The sequence below is a fragment of the Aspergillus steynii genome, assembly GCF_002849105.1.
Source record: "Aspergillus steynii IBT 23096 chromosome Unknown P170scaffold_2, whole genome shotgun sequence".
Classification (NCBI taxonomy): Eukaryota; Fungi; Ascomycota; class Eurotiomycetes; order Eurotiales; family Aspergillaceae; genus Aspergillus; species Aspergillus steynii.
In genome coordinates, this window is record NW_020194399.1 from 3,586,474 (window position 1) to 3,610,745 (window position 24,272).

At 51.4% G+C, this 24,272-nt stretch overlaps 7 protein-coding genes across 7 annotated transcripts; 5 read left to right on the forward strand and 2 right to left on the reverse strand.

Moving 5' to 3' along the window:
• Positions 1–721: 721 nt before the first annotated feature.
• On the forward strand, positions 722–1,855 carry P170DRAFT_507386 (uncharacterized protein). Its single transcript, XM_024854481.1, has 3 exons — positions 722–926; positions 985–1,225; positions 1,300–1,855. The coding sequence occupies exons 1-3, from the start codon at positions 897–899 to the stop codon at positions 1,377–1,379; spliced, it is 351 nt and encodes a 116-aa protein (XP_024707933.1). The 5' UTR covers positions 722–896; the 3' UTR covers positions 1,380–1,855.
• Positions 1,856–5,223: 3,368 nt separating this feature from the next.
• ace1 (putative C2H2 transcription factor (Ace1)) lies at positions 5,224–7,878 on the reverse strand (the record flags this gene model as incomplete). Its single annotated transcript, XM_024845453.1, has 6 exons — positions 7,841–7,878; positions 7,106–7,715; positions 6,824–7,044; positions 6,515–6,759; positions 6,201–6,458; positions 5,224–6,148 (listed from the first exon to the last, which is right to left on the reverse strand). The coding sequence occupies exons 2-6, from the start codon at positions 7,635–7,637 to the stop codon at positions 5,224–5,226; spliced, it is 2,181 nt and encodes a 726-aa protein (XP_024707934.1). The 5' UTR covers positions 7,638–7,715; positions 7,841–7,878.
• P170DRAFT_434346 (uncharacterized protein) lies at positions 7,576–8,752 on the reverse strand. The gene has a single exon (XM_024848695.1). The coding sequence runs from the start codon at positions 8,294–8,296 to the stop codon at positions 7,847–7,849; it is 450 nt and encodes a 149-aa protein (XP_024707935.1). The 5' UTR covers positions 8,297–8,752; the 3' UTR covers positions 7,576–7,846.
• A 2,243-nt stretch (positions 8,753–10,995) lies between these two features.
• On the forward strand, positions 10,996–16,154 carry pex6 (AAA family ATPase peroxin 6). The gene is made up of 3 exons (XM_024846456.1): positions 10,996–11,351; positions 11,421–15,168; positions 15,247–16,154. Exons 1-3 carry the CDS (start codon positions 11,162–11,164, stop codon positions 15,752–15,754), a joined length of 4,446 nt encoding a protein of 1,481 aa, XP_024707936.1. The 5' UTR covers positions 10,996–11,161; the 3' UTR covers positions 15,755–16,154.
• Positions 16,155–16,620: 466 nt separating this feature from the next.
• Positions 16,621–19,664, forward strand: P170DRAFT_489406 (GABA permease GabA; the record flags this gene model as incomplete). Its single annotated transcript, XM_024853987.1, has 18 exons — positions 16,621–17,028; positions 17,097–17,130; positions 17,251–17,320; positions 17,430–17,502; positions 17,559–17,587; positions 17,706–17,770; positions 17,822–17,893; positions 17,950–18,064; positions 18,118–18,196; positions 18,251–18,285; positions 18,357–18,385; positions 18,436–18,468; positions 18,513–18,748; positions 18,806–18,883; positions 18,944–19,072; positions 19,130–19,277; positions 19,331–19,409; positions 19,474–19,664. Exons 1-18 carry the CDS (start codon positions 16,937–16,939, stop codon positions 19,662–19,664), a joined length of 1,587 nt encoding a protein of 528 aa, XP_024707937.1. The 5' UTR covers positions 16,621–16,936.
• Positions 19,665–19,847: 183 nt separating this feature from the next.
• P170DRAFT_402993 (questin oxidase family protein) lies at positions 19,848–21,681 on the forward strand. Its single transcript, XM_024846457.1, has 4 exons — positions 19,848–20,289; positions 20,338–20,483; positions 20,561–20,688; positions 20,746–21,681. The coding sequence occupies exons 1-4, from the start codon at positions 20,086–20,088 to the stop codon at positions 21,495–21,497; spliced, it is 1,230 nt and encodes a 409-aa protein (XP_024707938.1). The 5' UTR covers positions 19,848–20,085; the 3' UTR covers positions 21,498–21,681.
• A 250-nt stretch (positions 21,682–21,931) lies between these two features.
• On the forward strand, positions 21,932–23,954 carry P170DRAFT_350937 (HECT-type E3 ubiquitin transferase; the record flags this gene model as incomplete). Its single annotated transcript, XM_024843826.1, has 3 exons — positions 21,932–22,681; positions 23,298–23,585; positions 23,658–23,954. 3 exons carry the CDS (start codon positions 21,932–21,934, stop codon positions 23,952–23,954), a joined length of 1,335 nt encoding a protein of 444 aa, XP_024707939.1.
• Between the last annotated feature and the right edge of the window lie 318 nt (positions 23,955–24,272).

Consider the following 24,272-nt stretch of genomic DNA (forward strand, 5'->3'; position numbering starts at 1 on the left):
CAACCCTGGGGAGAGGGGAAAACAGTAAAAACGTGGACTTCGAAGGGTCGCCGACTGGTAGACGAGAGGGCGACGCAAGGGGGAGCCGCAATAGACGGAGTGGACCACAATCTGGACATTCTCCTTCCCTCCTGCGAGTCTGCCAGCCATGATTCGTCCGTTCGGACACACCGGCAGATGAAGATCAGGTCCCAGCAAGTCGCGACTACTGGGCCACTAGACTTGCATACGGTATAGCCGATGGGCCTGCCAGGGAGCGTCTCCTGCGGTGGAGTCGCTCGACCGAGCGACTCCGACCGTCTACTGGCCCGTCATAAACTTCATACAGGATGCATCGATTATGGGGTCGATCGTGTCCGTCGTGCCCTGATTTGTCGCCTGACACGATGAGATCATGACTCTGCTGCCAAAATTCAAATCATTCGCGTCGATTAGATTCATCATCGCCCTTGGGCTCGCAGCCTCGTCGGGTCCTTTAGCGCTAGCACCACTTGAGTCTAGAGGATCGAGGAAATAATTAATTTTCTTTTTTTTTTCTTTAATTAAAAAATAATATGGAAAAAGCAAATGTCACACCCCAGGACCATGCGCCTAGCGATCCCCACTCTGACTTCTTGTCACTTGTCGACGGAATTGTGGCGGGCTGTTTGCTTGCTGGCCCATGAGTTGCGATGCCACGATATAAAGCCATCAAGGTTTCTCACAATGGAGTGCGGGCTTATTGTTCTCCAGTGCTTGGGTCCGAAATAAAGTGTTTCCTGAAGATCAACAAATCCTATCTCGACCAAGACTTCCATCCATCTCTCCATCCATCTTGATATAGATCGCCCTCCCGCCCTCCCGGCTCACTGGTCATTCGAGCCTTCACTCTCCAAGTCCTCTTCCATCCCGCCATTATGTGCTACAAGACCAACTACGAGCCTTACGTGAGTTCCTTCTGTTCTTCTATCTATCTGGCCACCATACTTATACAATGTCCTCTAGACAAGCCAAAGCCAAAGCTTCGACATGACTCGAGAGCGCTCGTCAGAAGAGATCCTCTATCCATTGGGAACTCTCTATCCACACGTCGTGGCTCTCCAACTCCAAGCCGACGAGAACCCTTGGACTCAAGCCAACAGCTTCTCCGGATACCATGATATCAGCTACTGGGCCGAGATTTCGTCTCATGGACCGACGGAGGATTACTCCAGACCTAGACCGAGTACCGCACGCAGGTACAGTGGTAAGTTTTTCTTTTTCCTTTCCCTTCAATTGAAATCTTACCTGTCAGATCAGCTAACTCATGGTTCCATGCAGACTCCACAGCTCTAAAGTTTGTTTCCAGAATACGACGATTCCTCAGCCGAGACGAGATACGCAGACGCCAGCGGGCATGAATCTGCCTCAGCCTCTGTTTCGGCCAGAATGAATCCTTCGCTACGATTTGACTTTTCTTTTTTTCTTTTCCCTTGTATCTATAATTGACTTTTTCGGACATAGCCTTTCTTTTGCGCTTTCTTTTACCCACATCCACATACACTCAGACAGTCAGTCATCCACATTACAGACCCACGTTGCATCAGCTTTATGTTTGAGCCGCTGCAGGCGAGGTCCTCCTGTCAACATTTCCTTTGTCATCGCCATTGGTGCATCTGAAGATCTCTCACCCTCTCGGGGCATTTTCACTGTCGTTTGTTTTTCTTTTCTCTTCTTCTTTTCTTCATGTTCATTGTTTATTCTTACGGATGGAATTAGCGGGTAGGTTAGGGATTTAGCGAGGAGTTTGTTGGGCATACGCAAGGGCGACACATGAATTCTGACATTGGCATTATTTCGTTATCAATCTACATAATTTAGAACTATCAATTGAGATACCTTTATTGAATAATCAGCTTCTATCCAGCTTCATACTGTCTCTCTTAGCACATACATACACAATACAGAAAAGCATCACTGCAAACCCCCCTAAGAACATCGATGCTAAGGGAGAATACGGAAGCAACCTAATCCCCTCAACCCAATCTAATCTCCTATCCCTTTTTTCCTCTCGAAAGACAAGACAAAAAAAAGTTAATTTCTTTGGACCTAGATAAAATCTAGATAATCGCGGCTACGCAAAAAAACCCACCCTCGTTCGAGAAACCAGAATATGACCTCTCATCTGCATACCTGACCCGACCTACTACTCCCTCCTACCCCTGCCCCTGTCTGCAACCCCCGCATTCCATCGCGTCTCATCTAGTCTCGTCTCATGTATTCACCTCACGGTCTATCGTATCATATCATATGCATCATGAACCTTGCATCAGGGGTACTTGCTATATCTGGTAAAGACCTGACGAGCGCAAATTCATCCCCCCGATCGAATTCCTTCCTCAGCTCGTTATCTTCTCGCCACTTCGGTCCGTTCGCGCTGAATCACGGGTACACCCGTGCGGATGGGGCAGGGGAGAATGTGCCCTATATGGAGAAAGGGGTTGGAGTGATGGGTCAGATGCTCTGGCTGGCTGGCTAGTTAGCTAGCTGGGTGTCTGGGTATAGGTGGGGATAGGACTCCCTCCTAGATCGTGGTTTGTTTCGTCATACCTCCGGAGACTTAACTCCGTGATACAGGAGCTAGTCAGTTGGGTAGTTAGGTAATAGATCCAGGGGATTTTGAAGCGGTGAACGCTGAACACACAAGTGAAGCTGAGTAGGTGTCGTTGTGGAGAGTGGTGAGTGGGTGGTGAGTGGAGTTCGAAACATCCTTGTCCTGCCACACTCCAGCTGCATACATACATGCGGTGGGTGGGATAATGGAATTGTGCTAGAATCTAACCACCTTCTGCATGGAGGATGGAGTATATGCGAATTTTTTTTTTCTTGTCTTTCTCCACCAACAAGACCAAACTACTTCTCATCCCTGTCAGTGCGTGCATGGTGTTCGTGCATCCAAGAGCATGCGGTGTAGATGCAAATGGCATGTATCATATTCTACCTTCTTCTTTCTGAACTCTGTTTCTATGTCCTGCAGCGTGCGGCGTAGACGGTGAAGAGACGCTAGACGGGCTCTGGCGGTCCGAGGGCTGAAGAAAGCGCCTGTCCCTGTCCCTGTTCTTGTCCTTCCATGTGTAGCGAGCTGTCCAGGGTCGGGTCTATACCGCATCGGGAAAGGAAAAGGAGGAATGATGTCTCATTTTATCTCGTGACGGGCGGTATGCTGTGTGAAGATCAGTTGATCACGGAGTATCGTGGTGGTTGGAATGTGGGCGGGTCATCCGTCAGTCTTGCCCTTCAATTGTTGGTCGGGTTGAGTCTTGATGTCAGAGTAGGTGAACGTCTAGTCAGGTACAGACTGGAAGTAAGGCTGGGAATGAGAGCTAATGGACTGAGTGTGAGAATCAGAGAACCCCCCCAGCTACATGCATGGCCCTTCCCCCTCCCCCTGACACAGACCACCCGTAGTATCATATCAAATCCGCAATCTACCCCAGACCAGAGAGTGGAAAAACAAGGTTACTCCCGCCCCGCGCCCTTTCAGGGTGCGGGATTAAGGAGGAATTCGATAGTCTCGGGGGTTTTGGGCGCCGGACTGGGGTGCGCCGGACTTCGGGGACCGTTGTGGACACCAAGGGGGGTTTCGGGGTCAAGTGGATTTCAGGATGCCTTGGGTATTGGAGCAATCGGACTATAGGATTCTACATGGGGTGAGCCAATTCCACTACGTAATAATGAGCAATTTTACTGCCCCTATGGACATTATCATTAGCCAAGGCAGTAACTGGTATAGGCAGCGAGGATAGCCCTAATATGGTGAGGTTAGATAGTAGACACAACTATGCGCACAGCGAACTTACTGCAGACCATCATCTTCATCATCGTTGCATCATAGCAGGATCTCTCATGGTGAAATTTTTCATAGTAAAATAAAAAGACCTTAATTCGCCCAACCGCTCTACGCGACATAAACCACGAAGATCCTGCAGCGTCAAACCTTCTCCCCAGAGTCCATTCCAGGTTTTTGCGAAAAAAGAAAAGAAAAACCGGCCGGAGTAAGGTAAGCCCATCACAAGTATGTCATCGACCACCCACCGTCCGATCAACAACTGCCTGACTCGCCAAACCGCCTCATCTTTCCCCATTCAAGAATGCCCATCCAGTCTTATCAGCATTGTACACGAAACGAAAGCCTCAGCGTCAGAGGATACGATCACCGCGCCCTATCAAGGCACTCATCGGATCGGATCAGCCCCAGTCAACCCAGATCAGACCAACCCAGCACATCCATTCGGCCGATCAACACTGGGGTCCCATCCAGCGCAGCCCACATTGTCAAGCAGATGGATTATCAGGCCACCCCGCATAGCCGAAACCGGGAAAAATCCCCTGCAAGTGATGCTTTGGTTTTGGCAATGCTGCAGGGAGGATCGTAGGTGGGGCGCTTCTTGTCATGGTAGGAAACAGGGAATATACATATACAGCAAGGAATGGAAGATGAGGCACTAACTAACGATGGAGATAGTTACTCTGTTCGGATGGTGGTGTTGCTTGGGTTTGGCGTGTCATATGCAAGAGGGGAGATGTTTGCCTGTCTGTCTACCTGGTTTCTTGATATTCAATCCTCTCAATTCAGGACTCAGGGAGTAGACAGGCTCAATGATGAAGCTCATTTCCTGATCCGGAAGGAGAACAGGCTGCCAGGGAGAGACTCGAGGGAGGGATTGCATGTAGTATACAAATGCACTAGCACTCCATGATCGACAAGAAAGAAGCAAACATGACAATAGCGCTGGGATCAGTTGCGTGGAGAAAGCTGGGGACATGAAGACTTAGCAACCGTTAGAGTATGCATAGCTTCGGTCGATCATCCATTTGGATGAAGATCTCAGGTCGCGACATGGGCGCAACGAGCGGATAAGTAAATGCTGCTACTGTCGGTGAGTTTGAGGGTATTTGAGTTTCGAATAGACTTTAGGCCTGGAGATGGAAAGATTGGCAGAAATCAAAAGGCCGAGATAAGCGGAGATATTGTGTCCATCTTTGAGAGGGGCGAAAAGGGACTTCCGTGATATCACAAGTGCGGGTCAATATCATTCATTGGATATGCCTGTTGGTATGGAGATGCCTACAGTCTGATCATTTCTCAAGGGAACATAGAACGCTTCAAAATGTGAACATAATACATGAAACCAATTTCCCGAAGTCCCCCTAATTTACCTCCATGGAAACGCCTTTTAACTACATAACGATGGACCGACCTTCTTACATGGTAGTGTGGTCAGCCCGGTTGAAAAAGTCCTCCCACGGATCCATGCTGTACATGACATTCGATTCCGGCTCCAATTGCGATGGAAGACCTTCGAAGTCCATGGGTCCAGGCTCGTAGGTGGCAGGGTCCGGGAAACACGCCAGCGGGTCCTCAAACATACTCGGCAGCTCACCACCAAATCCGCCGCCATTCATAAAGAGGAGGCTGTCGTCGGGCTTGGCCTGCGCGAAGGGATCGGCAAATGCAAACATCGAGTTCTCGGGGTAGGTGCTGACGGGCTCATACGGGGAGTGGGTGGTTCCCGTGGCAGGAGTGAGGAACTCTGCCGACCCAGAGTTGGGAGTCGCAACGCCGTTCATCTGAGGCTGGCCCATGTCGAAGCTGTTCGAGGCAGACGGGAGAGTCCGGTAATCGTTCATTTCGCACGGGGAGCCTCCAAGGGAGCTACCGTTCGAAAAGAGTTGGAAATCCTCGGTTTTAGTGGCCATGGGAGGCTCGGCGAACGAGAAGGGCATGTGCTGCGGGTACGCGGCCATCTGCTCGGGGGAGGAACTGGCACCGGTGGTGGGAGTAGAGAGCTCGGGCACCTGCTTGGTGGCGGGCGTGCCAATGTCATGGCCCTGCGACGAGGCCCGAGAGGTTCCTCGCTGGGGAGTGGTACGCTTGGCAATGCGGCCGTTGTTCTTGGATCGCACATACTTCCACTTGTGGGTCTTCTCCATATGCTGCTTGCAGTTGCTCTGTCGCTTGGACTGGTAGGAGCAGGACGGGAACAAGCACTTGTACATCATGGGGGTGTTGCAGTGCTTGTCGTTGTAGTGGCGCTCGGTCTCCTTCTCAGTTGGGAAGCCCAGTTCGTGGTACTTGCAGGTGGGCTCGGCACACTTGAACGGGCGCGAGTGAGTCTTCTCGTGTTTGCTACAGTCGGTTAGCATCATTAATCGAGTAATAGAAATCGGTGGCTTCTTACGTCAAGTCACAGGGCCTCTGGAAGACCTTGTCACAGAATTCACACTTCTTGTTGATGTCCATAGGAGGAGCATTCTTCTTGCGGCGAGCCATGGACCGCACGACTCCGTCGTCAGCCTTGCGCTTCATCGAGGGTCCGGCGTGTTCGTTATAGGCCTCGCCAGTGCGCATGGAAATGGCCTCGCCGTCCTTGTGGGCGACGAACTCGGCAGGGCGTCCAGTTTTGGCGATCCCGCCCTCGAGAGTAAGACGAAGGTCACTAAAAAAGTAAAGGGGTCAGTCTGCGGTCTGCACCTTCCTTAGCGAAAAACATACATCACGCCATCAGCCTTGTCGCCCTGCTTACGTGCCTCCGCACGAAGTTGGATGCCGCGAGACGCCTCTCGCATGGATTTGAACCGGTTGATCTGCGAGACGAGATCAAGGAAGTAGCCGTTGGTGTAAGGCCGGTCGGCCGGCATCCGCAAGTCCCGGTCATTAAGATGGGGAACGGTGCCGAACAGACAAGAGATGGTAACCTGACAGAATTCGTAGTAGGTTCTGATACGGGCTTTCACATCCTATCATCCATTCTATTAGCGATGATCCCCCTTGGCATGAACCGGTCCGGGGGTAGCAACTCACAGGAGCTGACATAAGCAGGGTCTTTTCAAGGTCACGCAAACAAACGATCTGGTCCTTCTCAATACGCTCATGGGCGCGGCGGACCAAAGTGTGGTATGGGCGGAACTTCTCCTCCTTGAGCAAAGGGAAGAGAATACGACCTTCGATCGCCAGGCGGCCACTGTTGCTCAACTTGCGGGTGGAGAAAGTCGCACTACCCTGAGCCAGGGGACCAGTGGTGACTGTGGAGGGTTAGAGGATGCGTTTGAGAAAAACGGTGGGGAGCTTATGATTGCAGCATACCCTTGTTCTGTTTGGAGACCGCAGTTTCGACGCTGCAGATCGAGGAACCCAGACCACTGTCCGATGCATGGCAGTTCACTCGTCGAGTCTTTGCCGGAGCCTCCTTCCGTAGAGCGGACTGGCTGCGTTCAGAATCCTTGTCGGATTGTTCTGCGAGGTTCGACGGCTTGACCGGGGCTCTCAGGGACCGGCGGGGAGCAGGCGAGTACGGGCCATCATTTTCCGAGGATTCCGACCGGGAGGCATCGTGTTCCAAGTTATCCAGGATGTTGGCCATGCGCTGTTGGCCAGTAGCGATGGCTTCGAGGGCCTCGGGGCTGGTAGGAGAGCGACGAGGCAGCAGAGGGAAATGCAACAAAGGATCACGGCTCCTGGGCGGGCGAGAAGAGGCGTGAAACGTTTCGCCTTTTCGCAGACGGGGACTCGAGTGGGCTTCGGATCCGAGAAGGCTAGGGGTCGGTTGCGACGACAGCATCATTCGGCGGCGGGGATGCCGATGAGTTTGAGTCTCTACACCTGAAGTGGTCGACATGGTGGTGTGAGAGTCACCAGACTCCTTCGGCGCGGTGGAAATTGAAAAACAAAGGCTGGACTCGTCGGGACGTTTACACTTTTATAGTCCATCAATCAGTTGGTTGTCGTTTCAGTTTCCCCTCTGTTGTTTTCCACCAGGGAGTATCCAGAGCGAAAAGGAGACAAACGGGTGGTCTGATAAACCGTCTCTCGAGTACTTACGGCAAGCTAAAACGTCGGACCTGTCTGACCTGGCTTAACGATGGAAATAAAGTATCCGCATGCAACGGCTAGTTCGAGCAACTGCGAAAGGGGAGAAAAGGCCCCAGTTCGAAAAGCGGTTTCTTGGGACTCGATGGCGTTCGAGAAGAGCTCAGTTCCGAAGAGGAATCCAGGTGGTGGAGAGAAGGCAGCAGCGGGCGGAGGGATGACACAGCTTAGATATTGGGACTGGGGAAGCGAGGAGGAAAACAGACATGCGATCTGGCTGGAAGGAAGATGACGGTCATGGAGGCTGTTCGCCGGGGCTGATGCGTTTTGGATGTCTGCCTGATAGACGAGTCGGACTAGTCCCGAAGGGGGCAGACGTGGTGGGTCGCGCGGGTGTGATTGGCCTGCCCTAGTGCATTGCGCTCCGCCGGGCTGGTCCCCTTCGCCTGTAATCAATACCGTCGCCATACAAGGGGATGCCGGGCCACGACGCTCCGTGGCCGCGTATTTGGCAGCGCCCTTACGTCGCCCGTACGGCCCCAAGGCGCCCAAACCCCCCGTGGTCGGGGCCGTTGTCTCCCGTTCTCCGCGCCTCGCCGTCCCTATTTCGAGGCCGTCCAGCCAATGATGCCCGTCAACACGCGGAGTGGGCCGGTTACAGATGATTCCGAAAATAGTTCACCTCGTTGGTCTTCCATGAATTCATCGCCTCCCAAATTGACTTTTTCTCCCCTTTCGGTCTCCGTGGATCCCCCTCTGGCTTTCATCATCCGCCTGCAAGTAGTTATATAACTACCTAACAGCAAACAGATCGGGTTCATGGAAGATTCCCTCGATCGTTCTGGTCAGATTGAGTGAAGCCTGAGGAGTCGACCTAGGATCCGCGAGGCGTCCTCCAAGGCAGTTGAGTTTAACGCCGGCCATGTCATAGGAGCCCATCATATGATAGCATGGGACCAACGCCCTCTCATGTCGCTCTTAATAATGCCTGGCCATGATGAATGAGACACGATGGCTCAACATTGGCGTTCTCGCCCCTCGGACAAGGATTCGGTTTTTACGGGTTTTGGTTACTTACGCCCGACAGTCCGAGCCTGTATTGCCATTCATCCCCTAAACGCTGCCCGGGTTCTTGAGTCCCTACAGCGTAGGTATGTGCCGTCGTCCAGTGAGCTTGTCTCGTCGCTGCAGGCTCCCTCTCATTCGTGCGTTTGAGCCTCATCGTGATGACGCTTAGCTGCAGTTTCCTGAGTGCTACAATCTCCTCCCTGCTCCGTACACCCCAGCCCAGGGTACAGGAGAAGTACCTTCCCCTCCCCCGTACAAGCCAGTGGAGGGCATAGCCACCCGACCGCCAGGATTTGGGTTGCGCCCCAATCAAACTCTAAGGACTGGGTATGAAATGTCGGTGACACCTCCGTATGCTTTCGGTTCTGTCGTTGGCTCTGAGTGGTAAACAATCCTCGTTCTTGCTATGGCAACCATGGCAGCTCATTTGGAATACCGTCCATGCCACTCCAATGATCTCAAGATTGCTCATTAACAGCGCGGCACGGCCGGAAACTTTCGTGACACGACGGATTCGATGGATGAACTGTCACTGTGGCTAGTCTAGAAACTACCCTACCTAGGTAGGTCAGGTAGTCCCTGTATGCTGTATCGAAAGGTCCGGTTATCCGGCTGCATCGCCACACTGCTCGCTGTTTTCTGATCCCTCGAATGCTGTCGTCAATCCCCGACATTTCCAAAAGTAGTTCCTGTCGGTTTTCCCCTCCCCAAACAGGCAACACAATTCTCTGGATAGGGAAATCTCCTCAATCAGCCTCGTGTTCTTCCAGATCTCTCTCCGGAGAAGGCTTGATGCCCTTTGTCTTCCGTCGCTCGTTGCGTAAGCCCGAGGGCAGAAATGCTTGGCGGCTCCTGAGGCACCAACGTTCCGATAAAGAGGGATCAGAACGTGACATCATTCCTCGGTCGAGATTCGGCCAAATTCTTCAATCTAATCATAGTTTGATCTCCCCGTATTGCTTATCATGGAAATTGGGCAGCCTGCTGTCAAAATTCTCTCAGCGTTCTTTCTTTTGAAGCTTACGTCCTCGATCTAGGCTTACACATTGTGAGAATGAAGGCGTCGCAATGTCACCGGGGTCATGATCTGGCATGCTGGACTCCGTTTGGTCCTGTTCCTGCGTCTATTCTTAAATTCGTATATGCCTGGACGTCACAATTGCCGCATCATGGGACTCGGAGATTTGAGACCAAATTGGGACTTTGGAACTCAAAAGTTAGCGGGCTGCTTGGGTCCGGGGATGAGCTCAATCCTGGACGGGCTGGAGTCGATCCCTGTCCATTGACTTTGGAGTCTGCCTATTTCCAGGTCCGCGGTCTTGATTGAGTTGCGTTAATTTCCATCATTTCCATGCTCCGTCTGGACACGTTACCCATGCAGGGGTTACGTCGGCGCGTTCAAGGTATGATCTGGTGCCTGATAGGGCCCTTTGGAGATATGACTCTTCAACAGCAAACCTGGTGCAACGTCGGGGAATGAATTCATGTTGGATTGTCCCTCGAGCAATACATGTTTCACACTACGAACAGCATCTCGCGTTAGGGTCCGTCAGGAGTGTGGGAGCACTTTGGATGAGATGACAGGTCCTATCAGATAGTCATCAATTCAACATAGAATCATATGCGGTGATCTACCAGTCCACGGTACTCTTGCAATATATGTATTATCATTGAAAAGAGCTGTAGAGTAACTTTTTCCTATCTCCAGAGGCTCTTCTAAGACTGATGGTATATATTTTGTCTCTATGGACAATAGTATTGCTATATTAGTGTAGCATTTGGTATGCTGTCAGAAACTAATTTATATATCACAGTATCTCAGATGAAGATATGGTACGAAATACCAAGGGAGATCAAGTGAACGCAACGATCCTCTAGATCACAATGATCGGGACGACTATCGATAAATGATGATCCTATGAACCCACCGAGATATCGAAAGAAGGACCTCGCGTTAATAATCCGTGGTCTCGTGAAGCGGTTGGACCTCGGCTTCGGGAAAAGGCAGAAACGCGCGGGCGGTGCCGAGGACGGCCCTGGTCACCTCCCCGGACTTTCTCCAACGTCTCTTGATCGCTGAACCTATACCCGGGGAAGAACTGCGCCTTGGTTTGATTTTAAGATCCCTGGCCGATGGACACGATCCCCTGAAGCTTTGATTGACCCGATCTACCCGAGTTCCCCTACCCGGTCGCCTCTTCTTTCCACCGGACAACTCTCCTTTCCCCGCTCCAACCGACCGGCCTGCGCAACGCAACCTCTATCATGGACATTGAACGTCGCGACGCAAATTCCGCTCAGCCAAAACGGCGCAGACGGAATGTCCGGGGAAAGCGACTGCGTAATAGAGCCCCGATATCTGCACGCCTGGCGTTGGATGATCAGCTCCGCGGGAACGTGGGCGTTTTGTCCGATGATCTGGCGGCCGACCTCTTCCAGTCGCCGGCTTCCATTGGTATGAGACACTGTTCTCGCTGATAATTGAGATCCTATGCTAACCACTGGGGGTACTCTGTTGAATTAGACCAAGACGGAAATGAAACTCGCTATATCGCAATCTCACCATATGCACCGGGCCACGGCTCTGTCGAGGACCTGACCTGGACCGTCATTCCGGTTCGGCAACAATCGAAGGATCGCGCCTACAACATTTCCATTCCTCATTCAACCGTCATTTTCCCAGACTTCACAGACTCTCTGCAACCGTTCATCCAGGCATTGAGCAAGCTCGACCCGACCCGACCCATTCAAGCGCAGCGTGCGGTGGAGATCAAGATCTTGGATGTGGTGCCGTTGCATCTGGATACAATCTACGTGACAGTGGAGCGTAACTTGCTGCGAAACCATGACGAGATCCAGGATAAATTCGGTGGCGGGTTTACCAATAGCCTGCATGGACCCAACGGGCTTTGGGCGAAGACGGGGAAAGGCATAGAGACGAAGAAATACTCGAAGAAGGCTGCAGCGGAGGCAGAAGAGAGGCTCACAGTTGCCGTGCGTGAAGCCCTGGGAGCGCAGAAGGTTGTACACACCGGTGACGTGTTGCAACTGCCTCTGCCACCACACCCTATTACCTATGCCAAACCACCGCCGGCACACATCTCATTTTGCGAACCCGTGTCCCAGGGCTTGCTGATGTCAACAACGAAGATTGTTCTCATTCAAGCCAAGGCGCCCGGTAGCCGGACCCAACGAAGTTTGCGGTCGGGGTCGGGTCCGCTGAAGCAGGTTGCGGAAGATGAAGCTGATGACACCTCCAACGAGCAATTCTACTCCGCGGCGGAGGACAAACCGATTGAGAGTAGCACTGAGATGGAATCTACATCCACTCCAGAAGAATCGGAGACCGAGGGCTCGGGAGGAAACATGAGCGATACATCTGATGAATCGTTGGAGGACATGATTTCTCTCTCTGCCCCTGAACTTCCTCAGTCGGCGTCCGGCGTCATGTCTGCGATGACAGCTGCCACACCCCGTGCAGGTGGTCGACGAGCCGATGGTGTCCATACACCAGGCTCCGTGGCGTCTAATTTTACATCAACCACCCTGCGCCCGGGTCGGGGTGGTGGCGGTAAGGTCTTCAAGGCAGAAAGTCTTTTGCGGCGCGTAACGAACGATCTTCTGCACCCGAAACCGCGGGAAGATGATGATACGGAGTCCTTTATATTTGTGGACATCAGTGTACTTGCTAAGATCGGCTGTTTCTCCGGCGATTGGGTGAAAATAGAGGCAACGGAAGAGCCCCAAACGAACAACATATTTGCCTCTATTAAGCTGGGAAGCTTTAACGAACATGAGGAAGACTCTGGTGACTGGCGTGCGGTCCGAATCTATGGGCTGCCGGGATTTCCGACAGCAAAACCGCGATACTCAATCAACCAGTCCGGGGACAGACGGCCCAGCATATCTCAGCGACCCCCTGTACGTTTGACGCCTTCAGTCTTTGTACCACCGCTCTTACTCAATAACCTGGAAAACCCCAAATACCTCCGCATATCTTCTATGAGTTTCGGTGCCGGTAGTGGCACCTCCAAACCAGGACTCTTGCATCAAATGAAGACAGGCTCCGCCAGGTGTCCACCGTTGGCAAAGGAAGTGACTCTGCATAAAGTTTCCACGCCCCTTTCCATGGATCGCATCCTTCAACCAGCCCTGTTTGCTGGACTGAAACAGTATTTCGAGTCCAAACGACGACTCTTGAAAAGCGGTGACCTCGTTGGGATCAGTATTGATGAAGGGCTGGGCAGAGCCGTTTTTACAGGAACCGCTGCAGGCGATGGTGCCCTCCAGGATGAAGATCTTACTACTCGACTCGGCCAGGTGACAGAATCCGATGGCGCCGGCGTGAAAAGAGTTGGAGTTGCCTGGTTCCGCGCGGGACAAGTCATTCCCAGCTCTCCGGATAGCGAGGATGAAGCAGGAGATGTTCATTGGGGCGGTGTTGCTATTATTGACCCTGCGACTACAAGGATGGCACAAGCTGGGAGTGACGTGAGTCGAGTTCCAGGTACTATGAATAATGGCTGGGAGTATTGGCTTGGAACGAAATCGGTACCGAGAAGTGTGGGTGATTCCCAGTCTCTCCATGGTCTCATCACCGAACTTCCGCAATCGTTCGTGCCTCCGCTGCAACAGCGTATTAGGGATCTGATGTCGGTGGCTACAAGCCCTCGTGCGATTCAGCTCGGCATGAAGCCGGTTGTTATCCTCTTGAGGTCGCAGCAGAGACATATTGGAAAAGCAACTGTTGCTACTCGAGCTTGTTCTGATATTGGCCTTCATACTTTCCCGATTGACTCGTACGATATTCTGACCGAAGGCGGTGCTAACGGTGGCGATGTGAAAACTGAAGCGTACCTCAAAGCAAGAGCAGACCGTGCTTTCTACTGCGGTTCCAACTGTACGGCACTTCTGATCAAGCACATTGAGGTGCTTACCGCGGACCGAATCGTTTCGGCCATGGCTGAGATCGTGTCTGAAGCAAGGGTCGTCATTGCAACCACAACGGATGTTGAACAAATCCCCGAGGGTATTCGCAGCATGTTCACGCATGAGTTTGAGATGACTGCCCCCGAAGAGAAGGAGCGTGAGGGAATTCTTCGTAATGCTGTGGCTGAGCGAGGCATCAAAATGTCGCCCGATGTGGATTTGGGCACTGTCGCCTTGAAGACAGCCGCGCTCGTGGCCGGTGACTTGGTTGACGTTGTTGAGCGTGCCTCGGCCGTGAAAGCTGCTCGCCTAGAGAAACTTGCGGAGGCTGCAAGCAAGCAGTATAAGGGCCTCAGTGTGAGCGTCAGGGACGTTCTCGTCTCTGGCGGTGATGCAGCACGTGGCGTCACCAAGGCTGACTTTGACTCGGCTGTTGAGGCTGCAAGAAAGAACTTTGCCGACTCGATTGGCGCACCGAAGATCCCCAATGTCGGCTGGGACGATGTCGGTGGACTGACAAACGTTAAGGATGCCCTTGTCGAAACCATTCAACTGCCTCTTGAGCGACCGGAGCTTTTTGCCAAGGGCATGAAGAAACGCAGCGGTATCTTGTTCTACGGACCGCCTGGTACTGGTAAAACCTTGCTTGCCAAGGCTATTGCGACCGAGTTCTCTTTGAACTTCTTCTCCGTCAAAGGTCCTGAGTTGCTGAATATGTACATTGGTGAGTCCGAAGCCAACGTCCGGCGAGTTTTCCAGCGAGCTCGGGACGCTCGTCCGTGTGTCGTTTTCTTTGATGAGCTGGACTCGGTTGCCCCGAAACGAGGAAATCAAGGAGACAGTGGCGGCGTGATGGATCGTATTGTCAGCCAGCTGCTTGCCGAATTGGACGGTATGAACGGTGGCGAAGAAAATAGCGGTGGTGTGTTCGTCATCGGTGCTACGAACCGACCCGACTTGCTGGATACGGCGCTCCTCCGTCCTGGACGATTCGACAAGATGCTCTATCTTGGAGTGTCTGACACTCATGATAAGCAAGCGACCATCCTCGAGGCTCTGACTAGGAAGTTCACCCTTGACCCCGGCTTGTCCCTGGGCCGAGTCGCCGAGCGTTTGCCTCTTACGTACACGGGTGCCGATCTTTATGCTTTATGCTCGGATTCCATGCTGAAAGCGATCACTCGCAAGTCTACGGCGGTGGATGAGAAAATCAAGCAGTTACCAGGAGAGCCCGTTAGCACTGCGTATTTCTTTGACCACCTTGCTACGCCGGAGGATGTCTCCGTGATGGTTACGGAGGACGACTTCACGGAAGCGCAGAATGAACTTGTTCCTAGTGTCAGGTACGTTGCAGTCTGATCCCAACCACAGACCACCCCGAGAACCATTGGTTACAGGATCAAAGTACTAATGTCATGCAGTGCTAAGGAACTCGAGCATTTTGAACGTATCCGACGTACGTTCGAATCCGTTGATAAGCAGAAACAGGACTCCGCTGGCAATTCCAACGAACAACAGCCACCGCAAACTATCCAAGATGCGCTGGAAGCTCTCAGTCTTGGGGATCAATTGGACGGCCACATAGGAGGACCCGTTACGAATGGTGACCATCCCTCCGTCGGCAAAGGCAAAGGCAAACAAGGCCCGGCCGGATCCCGGAACGCGAGTGGTCATTCGGTCAGCAGCAAGGGCAAAGGGAAGAACCCCGCCAATGCAGGTGGAAAATCGAAGAACAAAGCCATTTCGGCCAGCAATGGGGACTCGGATTCCTCCTTCGACGGACCGAATTCAAGAAATGAGCGGGAACTATCGCGAGGGTACGACGATGTAGGGGAGGATGACGACGGTGCCGAGGACGGCGTTGCTAATGGCGATGAAGATTACATTGTTCGAACCGATCACCTCGTCCGGTCGGACAGCTCGAAATAGGAGGATCGGGGCGCAGACAACTCAGATTTCTTGCTACATTTGCAGTACCACCCAGCAGCCCCATGAAGGCCAATGGACACCATAGGAAGTAGTACATACGGAGTAGGTGCAGGGACAAGAGCCTCGGGCTGATGTACATAGCGTTGCATTCGATGACCATGTATTTTCTATTGCATTCGGAGAACTTCCGCCCGAACAGTTGCTACCTGGGTAGAAGCACAGTCTTGGCAGGATACACGGCGACATTAGTGCATGACGGAGCTCTCACTTCTCAGGTATATCGGGATCTTGAATCCGAAAGGAGGCGTCTGCCCGCTGCACTCCGCCCGAAAGGTCCGCAGCAGGCAAATTCCCCGTGACTGCCCGTGACCCGGTGAGACCGAAGTGGACCGGAGCTTTTTCTTATCATTTCATTCTCTCATCAATTCTTATTATTATCGGCCGGCCTGCTCCCTATCATTTGCCATCGGTATCAGGCTGGTTGATAATTCTATTTGACACTCCCCCTGACTCAACCGTCATACTCATGAAAATCCGTTTATCACCGCCAGGAAACCGTCCGAATCCTGCCGCCATCGTCATTGGACCCCCTCCAAACAAGCTTCAGTCCGTTAACCGCGCCTTTTTCGGCAGAACCAACAGATGTGGCCGCAGATCAGCCTCCGAAGCGCTCTGACTGGTCCTCGGCTCCTTGTCCTCGGTGCTCTGGACAAATCACCGGGCGCAGGGCCTATCTCGCCCACGATCTACTTCAGCACACCTTTTCTTGGCCTTATCGGAGCCATGTTCGCCATCGCGCTCTGAATCTCCCAATTACCCCATATCCATTATGTAACAGACTGCGCGGTGCCACACTCCCCCGCAAATGTGGGTGGACCGCCGCTCCTCGACTCAGGGAACGGTCGAGGACAATGATGAGGGCCTTTGATCATGCCCCGAAGGGACAAAACACGGTGGAGGTAATAGGAAGGAGGGAGGAGAATCCCTCAAGGCTGTTGTAATATCGCTCCCTCCCCTTCGTTTTCTCTCCTTCTCCCTCCCTCCCATCCTTCCCTGCCTGGGTTATTCTCTCCCCTTGCTCCTTTCCAGAATTCCGACATTCCAGCCCTCCGTTTTTGTTCCAGTAATAGCGGTTGTGTGAAGTGACCTGCTGCCCCGTATAATCTGGCGGAACTTGTGAAGATGTCCACGTCGAAAGACATCCGGGGGGACGATGATGCCCAGTTGGCAGCCATGGGCCATCGGGCCGAATTGAATCGCAATTTCTCGATGCTGTATGCTCCCCAATATACTCGCGGATCCCATGTAATCTGAGTTGGGCTAATGCATCCTCCAAATCTAGGTCGATGTTAGGTCTTGCATTCGCCATTCTGAATGTATGTACAGCACACAGATTTCCCCGCCATTGAACGTTCGGAAACAATTCAAAGTGCCTGTCGTTAGGCCCAGCCCATGGCACAATCTCAGCAGTTTGTTAACTTGACTTCTGAATGTAGTCATGGACCGCGCTGTCTGCCAGTTTGAACCTGAGTTTGCCGTCCGGAGGTTGCGTAAGCGTTGTCTGGGGTAAGAAACACCAACTGATTTCCGATCACGCACTTCCGCCGATCTTTTCCATGATATCGTCTATCCTCCTGATCTCGAAATGCATCATCCAAGCTGATCTTCTCGATAGGTTTGGTAACAGCAGGTATCTGTAACCTTTCCACTGCCGTTTCCCTCGCCGAATTTCTTTCAGCCTACCCTACGTGAGTCTAAAGCCACCATACCGCTCATTTCAAACTAGATCTGACGATCTACCCAGGGCTGGTGGACAATATCATTGGGTCGCAGGTAAGTTCGTGCCGTTGTATCTATGGTCTGAATGTCGCTAACACAACTGGTCTCTGACAGTCAGTATGTAGCTCTCGTCGATAATCTTACGTTATCATCTTGCTAATATCAATAAAAGTCGCTTGGGAAAAATGGATGCCAATCTTGTCTTGGATAACCGGTTGGGCCAATGTTTCTGGCTGGGTGCGCACAAGATTAGTCCTTCTTGATGTTGTCTTTGCTGATGAATCCTAGCTCGCTTTGACCGCCACCGGTGGATTGCTGGGCAGTGAACTTATTCTTGGGGTCATTACTATCATGCATCCGGTATGGATTTCTGAGGATCAGATGCTTGTGATTTGATCGCTAACCCCAATCTCTAGACCTATGAGTCCCAGCGTTGGCATCAATTTTTGATTTACATTGCGTATAACATCATGGCCTTCTTGATCAACTCACTCATGAACAACGGACTGCCCCTCGTCACTAAAAGTGCCTGTAAGTCATTCCATGATATATTTGTTTACAGGACAATTCTAAGCATCTTCCAGTCATCTGGTCTCTTTCTGGATTCACTATCATCTGCATCACTTTGCTTTCGTGTTCATCGCCTGATTTCAATTCTGGAGAGTAAGGAGACCTCGCAAAGCTCCTTTTCAGTTGTCGGCTTGCTGATTCCGACAGGTTCGTCTTTGGTAAATTTATCAACCAGACAGGCTGTAAGTTGTTTTACTCTCCACCTGCATTCATTCCCCTGGAAGAAGCTATTCGAGAAACTGACTGTATGCAGGGCCGGACGGCATTGCTTGGTTGCTTGGCGTATGTACCTCGTATCTTGATGGCCAAAACTTTACCTAATTCTGTCTTAGCTGCTTCAAGGAGGGCTCGGTCTTACAGGATTTGTAAGTCAACTCCTACGTCAATTTTTATTTTTCTAAGCTGACAGTTGCAAAAGGATGGTGTTGCACACATGATCGAAGAAATCCCCAACCCCTCCGTGGTAGGCCCCAAAATTATGATAGGATGTGTCCTCATCGGAACCGGAACCGGATTGGTATTTTTGATTGTGCTGCTCTTCGTCGCTGGTGATATCTATGCGATTATCGATTCTGCCGCCGGACCGCTGGCGCAAATTTTCAAGCATGTCACGAACAACAATGCTGGAGCCATTTGCCTTTTAATGTACGTTGCTATGACTTTGACAACTTGCAGGCTTTCTTACTGACCAATGACCGGCAGCTTCCCTCTGGTTTGTATGCTTTTTGCTGCCACAACCATTATGGCAACTAGCAGTCGTATGGTCTACGCTTTTGCCAGGTGAGAACTCAAATGACCTGTAGTGTACTTCCGATCTACGTGCTAATAGCGGAAATACAGAGATGGCGGTCTTCCAGCTTCACCCTTCTTCAGCAAGGTTCACCCGAAACTCAAGGTACCCTTGAATGCCTTGTATCTGACAAATGTTCTTGTTATTATTTTCGGATGCATTTTCCTTGGATCCTCTAGGTAAGGGACACACAGCCGTTTGGATTTTCAATTTGCTCACCAGTCAATCTGCTGCAGTGCATTCAACGCTATTGTGTCCTCGTCCGTGGTGATGCTGGATATTGCATATGGAATTCCAATTGCAATCAACTGCATGCGTGGCCGGAACATGCTCCCTGAGCGACACTTTGTGCTTCCGAGTATTGTCGGTTGGATTGCCAATATGGTATGTTCGATGGGTATTATGGTGTGATTCGTATCCACTAACATTGTTGATAGATTTCTTTGGCCTACATCTCTCTTACCACCGTGCTCTTCCTCTTCCCACCCGAGCTTCCTGTTTCCGGCAGCAACATGAGTAAGTCCCCCAACCAATGTTTGAGACAGGGCGTCCCAAGTGCTGATGTAATCCGTGAATCTAGACTACTGTGTCGCTGCATTTGGTATCATCTTGATCATTTCGACATTCCAGTGGATTGTTGACGGTCGCAAAAACTTCACCGGTCCACGCGCAGATGTGGATGTTATCGCCGGTGAGGTGGCTGGAGGCGAATACTACGGCGAAAACAAAGGTGGACAAGATGAGCAGCATGAAGGTCAAGATAGGAAATGAATACGTCGGCAGGATCCATGGCACATATATGATTAGCGTTTGAATTTGTGTAATTATCGTTGAATAGAAGATAGATACTGGTATCTACTTGGGAACAATTGATGCCTCAGGCACAAACAGCATGCCGTGCACATTGCGTCATGGCCACCTGAGGCCGCCCTTCCACCCCAACAACTTCTTTGACTTCCCCACAGTTTTGCTCGGATCGTCGCCAAAAGCCACTCCCCTGTCTAGTCAACCCGGTGTGATCAAGTCTTGTGTTTATTTGGATTACATTAGTACATAATTGGGAACATACCAGAAATCATTTGGCAGTCGCCATCCAGCTCTTTCTTCTACCTGACATTGGAGCTCAACGCCAAGATCTGCTGGGACCCCAGCGTCAACCAGTTCCCATTGCACATATACGCAGACCTCAGCTATGTTCACTATATCATTGCCCTCATTCGGCAAATTATTCTCCTGGCGCGACAGGACGGTGTTCGACCTTCCACCAGTCAAGGTTCATGAGACTGATACGGCTCAAGAGAAGCCAGCTCGAGCTTTGAAGCACCTGCTGAAGCTCAACCACGCCAATCATGCCATATTATGGAATGAACGGAAATTCCACAACCATGCTCCTCATGTGTGTGATGGATTACCTCTCTGATGGATTTGGCGCTGACTTGTCTAGATCCTAAGCTCGTCCTTTCTGCAGGGAGCGGACGCGGATGATCTCACTCGTATTTATGAGGCGGAATCTAAGTTATTGGATCCCTGGGTTGATTCTCCCACCGAGATCAGCACATTCGACTGGAGAGACTTTCTGGGACGTAGAGAGTATGTTATAGCCCTGCGTTTGCTTTTTTCCCTGATACCGTGGCTCTCGAATCTGGGCTAATGTCCCAATCTATTAGATACCAACGAGCTTATGTAGACTTTTTTGAGGATGAGCTTGTGCGCTATGGATATGACTGGAAGCAAGTCATCTTTGAATATCTTTTCGCCGGAAAAGAACCCGTGTTCAACTCTCTGGTTGAAGATCGTGCGTTGAAACCTGGGAACCTGTGTTTGAAACCCTCAAGCTAACTCTTCGACATAGTTGGACACCCCTTGATCCATATGGCCTATGCTTTTGAGATGGATAGCCGTGAGGTTGGCATGGAAGCCCTTTCTCTGACCACGACTTGCTACGGAGGCATCCACAAGTATCTCGACGACCCCTCATATTCTCAAGCAGAGCCATTATACAATTCAGGTTCCCTCCTGGATATTCTAAACAAGGTTCGAACGGACCAGCGATTCAACGGGATCTTCGGACACCCAGGTGACCACAATATGGAGATCATCTTCCGAGAACATGAAGCCGCTCTCCTCAACCACTGGAATGCGTGGAAAATCGAGGACCCTGTCAATCAGTTCCGCGAGAGCCAAGAGGTAGCCGCCGCTATATTGGCCGCCACTCATGGCAAGATCAACGAGAAATACGATTTCTTCTTCGTCCACGTGTTGACGACCAGTCACGCAGTCCGCATCCTTCTCCCCTTGATCCCTGGTCGATACCAAATCCCACTGGTCAAGCAGTGGTGGCTCATAACTTTGGCAATCTACATCGCTCAATTGCGACCCGAAATCAACCTCGATCGCATCCGAGACTACGACCTTGCCGGGAGAGATTGGAAGTGGACGGCAAAGAAGGCTGTCAAGGGTGAACATTCGACCGATGCGCATTACGTCAAGGCTATTCGCGCCTGCAGAGAGGCCGCCTCGACATGGGGCGACTCTGACTCCTATTTTTTGAAAACGGCGGTCAAGTTTGCCGAGGAGTTTAGCGGCTGGGGAGGATTCATTTAAGGGATGTGAATATTACACGATGGCAACTTGTGATACTAATTTCTTTTGAACTGTTCAATGGCGTCAATATGCATCTCCATTATCTGTTTAATCAGTACCTTAAAAGTACTACTTATTGCTAGTTGGTTGACCAGGGTCTATCGGGCCGGTTGGAGTTTTGAATCAAACGAAAGTCTTATTGAGCATAAATGTTCAAACTAGTCGCCCTAGGATTTCGGGATATTTCAATATGATGGAACAACTTAGACTGACTGCAACCTGCGGAACACAATGGACTGAGATCGGTGCCTTATTCCTGAGGCCAACATGCATGATCTCCGGCGTGTTGGTTTGCAGTGTTTGCATCCGACTTCGCCGAGTCCAACTCGCTCCTCGTTCTTTCATTGACGCGAAATGACACCAACACAACACCACACCACTGCTCACAACCAAGAATGTCTCCAGAAACTAACCAGGACCAGGATCCTATCCTCTCCTTGCACGCAGAACTCCTGCCCAACATCCGACACATCACACTCTACGTCTCCCTCCCCGCACATTTACACTCACAGGGCATCCAACCCAGCATATCACTCTCGCAGTCCCGTCGATCCATCACCGTCTCGCTCCCTGCCCCCTTTGACCATGTCTCGGACACAATCAAGCTCCCTGCCCGCGTGAGCGAAGCCTCTCATCGCCTGTTGGCGCTTGCCCAACAAAGAGACGGCGGTCTGGGGGAGGGGAAATGCGCGACCGGCACCGATGCAGATCAGCGGGAGTATTCGTTTCGAATGCAAATCGATAGCGAAAGCGAGTCGTTGCTCTCGAGGGACGAGCCGATGGATGGGTTCGTGCCGTGGACGACGCGCGATATGGTCCCTGCGACCAGGTTGCGTTGTCGGCAGTGCGAGGGCGTGGTGTTGGATTCGCCGGCTCGTGATGATGTTGACGCTGGGAGCGGAAGTCCTTCGGGATGGGTCTGGAAAGATCTACCGAGTGGAAACTGGGCTGAAATGATGGATTTCTGGCACTGTCATAAACCGGACCCGGAGCCTGAAGAGGGTGAGGATAAGGGCGACGAAGACCCCAATGCGACGGTTAAAGGGTATGGTGCTGCGAATCAATTGGTCGCCATACCTGGTACCGTGCTAGTGGACGTGGCGACGTTTCTGGTAGCGGAAGCCGAGTGTAAAGGCTTGAAACAGGTGAGAAATGCTTTGTCTGCACATTGTTTATTTTTGATCTGTTTCCGCACTCTGCATTCTACATTCTCCCCCGTGTCTATTCATGACGCTAGGTTCTACTTCCCCGTAATCCTCCAGAGAGCGCATCCCGGGCAAAAAAGAAGGGGGCCTTTTCATTTCCATGCTTCGGCCTTCGATACAACTGCCCTACAGCTACAGGGTCTTGGTCTACTTGCATAGCTATGTCCAATGATTGGCTGGTTGAGGGGACGTCGCAGTTATCCTCTTTCTCGAGATGGATTTCGCGACTACTTTCATCCATACCCAGTTGTTGGGGACCAAGACTACGCCTTGCTCGTTTCTTCGTTGATTTGGTCCCAGTGGGACTGACCCAGAGATATGGGATTGACGTGATTACGACGAGGTACATGCTTGAAACTTCGAGAATGGGTGTGGTGGTTCACCTGTAATCTGTAGGCTTTCTTGCCGTACTCCACGACGTTTACCAGATAGAACAGGGTGTAATATCTCACAATATAGCCATTCCAAGTATCCAACCGTGTTCTCCAACTTCCTGCAGCTCAGTTAATTGTTGATTATTGCCAATTGTAGCAAGCTAATTGCTCATTTTCGTCAGGTTCAACCCGAAAGCACGGCGAAATCCTCATTAGAGCTGCAGAGAGAATTGCGATGTGAGAACTGCGATTTTCTGGTAGGCATGGAAGACACCATTTTTCAAGGATGGCGGTTGTTCAAGACCAGTCTATCTGCAAGTACACCACCAGGGAAGCAAGACGGAGATGGGAATACTGCCTGGCACAGCCACTCCGTTGAAACCGTCGTGGCTGCTCAATTGCTGGAGCTAATAGAACGAGAAAGCACCCGCCGGTTCGTGATCCATAGTGGGCAGAGGAATGGGTTGCTGGTATGTTTGATAAATCATCCTTTTCACTTCCTTGAGTCATCCGAGCCTGTTGGATATCTGACTAGCATCTAGCTCTGGGTCTTCAACCCCGATCTGTGGTATTCAAATTCGAGCCCTGACCACAGTGTGACGGCACAACGGGCAATGAAAGTTCTGTTCCAGACTGTTGCTGATGTCGATGAGATGTTGCATCCCGAGCGTGGCAAGGCTTCGTCGTTGTCTCTTGATGAGCTTCGCCTGCCGTCTTACGTTTTCTCCGCAGTCTCCGAAGCCCTGGAAAGCGGCAGTAAGATGCTGCCTGGATCTGCAAGAAGCTTCCGGGAGTGGCGAGTAGCAGTGATGCATCGCTTTGACCGGCTGAAGGGTTGAAGGGCTGAGGGGACAATGAACCGATGAAGTGAGGCGCACCTTCCCTCTCGAGACACCCGCCATGAAAGCCTTTGTGCCTCGCGTCGCTTTCTCTGTCGGGCCTTCTTTCAAGTGATTCGTCTTCTTTTCATCTTCATTTGCGTCTTGTCTTTCTCTCAATTCCCCAACTCTTACATAACCCACAAGTTTATCAGTCATACATACTCTGTACATCCATCAGTCTGTCTCTATTCATCTTCGTCACATACCGCTATACGCAAATCCTGCCTATATAACTCAACAACCGTCTTTACTTGTAAGCCGGGACTTCTCCAACGA

Coding starts and splice junctions, on each gene's coding strand:
- P170DRAFT_434346 (XM_024848695.1), bottom strand. CDS start 8,296: ATGGCGACGGTATTGATTACAGGCGAAGGGGACCAGCCCGGCGGAGCG.
- P170DRAFT_402993 (XM_024846457.1), top strand. CDS start 20,086: ATGTTCACTATATCATTGCCCTCATTCGGCAAATTATTCTCCTGGCGC. Junction 20,290..20,337: donor TCCACAACCATGCTCCTCAT/GTGTGTGATGGA, acceptor TGACTTGTCTAG/ATCCTAAGCTCGTCCTTTCT. Junction 20,484..20,560: donor GACTTTCTGGGACGTAGAGA/GTATGTTATAGC, acceptor CCAATCTATTAG/ATACCAACGAGCTTATGTAG.
- pex6 (XM_024846456.1), top strand. CDS start 11,162: ATGGACATTGAACGTCGCGACGCAAATTCCGCTCAGCCAAAACGGCGC. Junction 11,352..11,420: donor CCAGTCGCCGGCTTCCATTG/GTATGAGACACT, acceptor CTGTTGAATTAG/ACCAAGACGGAAATGAAACT. Junction 15,169..15,246: donor GAACTTGTTCCTAGTGTCAG/GTACGTTGCAGT, acceptor AATGTCATGCAG/TGCTAAGGAACTCGAGCATT.
- P170DRAFT_507386 (XM_024854481.1), top strand. CDS start 897: ATGTGCTACAAGACCAACTACGAGCCTTAC. Junction 927..984: donor AGACCAACTACGAGCCTTAC/GTGAGTTCCTTC, acceptor AATGTCCTCTAG/ACAAGCCAAAGCCAAAGCTT. Junction 1,226..1,299: donor TACCGCACGCAGGTACAGTG/GTAAGTTTTTCT, acceptor GGTTCCATGCAG/ACTCCACAGCTCTAAAGTTT.